Source organism: Thrips palmi, unplaced genomic scaffold (genome assembly GCF_012932325.1).
Source record: "Thrips palmi isolate BJ-2018 unplaced genomic scaffold, TpBJ-2018v1 HiC_scaffold_3, whole genome shotgun sequence".
In the NCBI taxonomy this organism is placed as follows: domain Eukaryota; kingdom Metazoa; phylum Arthropoda; class Insecta; order Thysanoptera; family Thripidae; genus Thrips; species Thrips palmi.
Window position 1 is genome coordinate 5436559 of NW_023144630.1, and position 2500 is coordinate 5439058.

At 57.0% G+C, this 2500-nt stretch overlaps 1 protein-coding gene across 1 annotated transcript in view; it reads right to left on the reverse strand.

The window, feature by feature from the left end:
* Positions 1 to 2500, reverse strand: part of LOC117648444 (semaphorin-1A-like) — a 142720-nt gene that overhangs the window by 33555 nt on the left and 106665 nt on the right. Inside the window, exon 3 of the mRNA XM_034390948.1 lies at positions 216 to 312. Within this exon, the coding sequence (XP_034246839.1) occupies positions 216 to 312 (97 nt within the window). The remainder of the gene's footprint in view (positions 1 to 215; positions 313 to 2500) is intronic.

A 2500-nucleotide genomic window follows, 5' to 3' on the forward strand; every position in this document is an offset into this window, starting at 1 on the left:
TATTTCTGCTTTATGACAGGAAAGTGACAGGAAAAGTGCATCAGTATGAGGCTGATATCTTGACTTCCGGCCGAGCCATACCTTAACCGGTCATCTCAAACATCCCTGTCAATGGATGTCGAGCTAGGCCAGGGGCTGTACCTACAAATATTGTCCCCAAATGACCCATATCGAAAAGTTTTTTAATGTTATTCGGTAATTTTTGTTTTGCTCACCTCGCCCCGACCAGCAGCGCGGCGCCCTCCCTCTGCAGCAACTTGAAGTGGTCGCGGTGCGACTCGTTGCCCATGAAGCGCTGCACCTCCTCCGCTCCTGGAAGCAAAACAGACAACACATCAGTCAACTTGGTTCGGAAGGTTCGAGGGTTCGATGCCCGGCGACGCCGCCGAAAATGCGGTCGCGAAAGTGTGCGCAGTTGTTATTGTCCGTCGTCGCGCAGTGGGCCAGAAGACCGGCGGAGTTGGGCAAAGATCCCGGACAAGTTATGGAGGCCCAGAGTCGCTAAATGGGACTCGAACCGAACGTGTGACCCCACCAATCGATTGCTCTCCGAACGAGGAATCCATTGGTGGGGTCACACGTTCGGTTCGAGTCCCACATAGCGACTCTGGAGCTCAAAACGCGACTAGAGTTTTGGCCGCCTCCACCAGTCTTCTGGCCCACTGTGCGTCGAACAGGCGGACGTGAAGGATGGCGACGCCGATCTAAATCTTTTTGCACTTTCTTTGGCAACGCTTCGCCGCTACACTGCGAGAGAGTCGCCCCTTGCAGGGCTTTGCCCCTCGCTGCCCCGGACGGCTCCGGCTGCCCAGGCTGGCCAACCGACCGGCTGCAAGTTGCCGATTGAACCCTAAAGTTGTCCCGGATGGGTCCGGATGGCTCGCAAGGGGCTGAATGCAGCAAAAAGCAAACAAACTTGGGAAGCGGAAGCGGCGCTCGCACGGCACACCGCCGCCTTGTCAGAGAGAGAGAGAGAGAGAGAGAGAGAGAGAGAGAGAGAGAGAGAGAGAGAGAGAGAGAGAAGGAAAGGGGGGGGGGAGGCTGCGATAGGTTGCAGGCATGCCAAGCTCACACGAGACAGTGAAGCAAATATTAAAAAAAACGATTTAAAAATAAGAAAGGTGTAGATTGTTTATGACGTGTTCATCACTTGGAGAAAGTAAGTGCAAACTTGTTGTTGTTTTAATGTTTTTCCCACTCTTTCTCTCTCTGTCTCTCTCACTCTCCCTGCGCCCCCCCTCTCGCGTACATCCCATCACCTTCCATCACATTGAGTTATTTATGTGTGGTCCCCTCCCAGGGTCCCGAAGGGTGGCGTCCGAAGCTTCACACACACACACACACACCACACACACACACACACACACACACACACACCACACACACACACACACACACAGCCCCCGGAGGCAGCCCGCGGCCACAGGACAGCCCCCGCCGCGTCGCCGCGTCGCACGCGGAGCCCCCAAACTTGTCCCACACATATATATTTATTCTTGCTGTTATGTTTCGTATGCTCCGCCCAACTTCCTTTTCGGAAAAATAATGTGTGGGCGCGTCGCGTCGTCTGCGCGGCCGCGGAGTGACAATGCCTACACTGCCAGGGAAACGAACGTGACCCACCAGCGGATTGCTCTCCGAACGAGGAATCCATTAATGGGGTCATCGAGTTCCGTTTAGCGACTCTGGAGCTCAAAACGCGTCTGGGGTTTTGGCCGCCTCCACCGGTGTGCTGGCCCACTGTGCAGCGGAGCGAAGACGGGGAGCGCCTGGCGGGTAGGCATTCAGCGCACGGCTGTCTGGCGGGCCGGCCTACCCGCCCGTTGGCAGGCGGCGACGCACCGAGCCCCGACGGGAGGAAGAGAGAGAGGGGGATGGGGAAGGGAGGGGGAGGGGGATTTTTCCCGGTCGCCGCCGCCGTCCAGGACCCTTGCGAGCCCTGTCCGCCAGTCTGGCCCCGGGGAGCCGTTTCGGTTCGGAACAGTACGGAATCGCGCCCTGCATCACCCTGCTGCCGCTGGCCGCGCCCTCGGCCCGGGTTCGAATACCCACAGGTCCCCGTGGTTTTCCAGCCGATGCACAGTGCGGTAGAAGGCCGGTGGAGGCGGCCAAAGCTCTGGGCGCGTTTTGAGCTCCAGCGTCGCTAAACAGGCCTTGAACCGAACGTGGGACCCTTCCAATGGATTCCTCGTTCGAAGTTCAATCTTTTTGGTGGGGTCACACGTTCGGTTTGAGTCCCATACAGCGACTCTGGAGCTCAAAACGCGTCCAGCTTTTTAACCGCCCCCACCCCTACTGGTCTTCTGGCCCACTGTGCGCCGCCGAAGCACGGGGACCGGCTTTGCGTGCTCTCAAACTTTCCAGATCACAGTCCATTAAAAATTTGGAGAGAATGGCTGGGGATGTTGTCTAGCGATAAGTTTGGGGAATGACAGCGTTTCAGCTTGATAATCACATCTTCCTCTCTCTCTCTCTCGCTTTTTTTGTCTCTCTCCCTGTC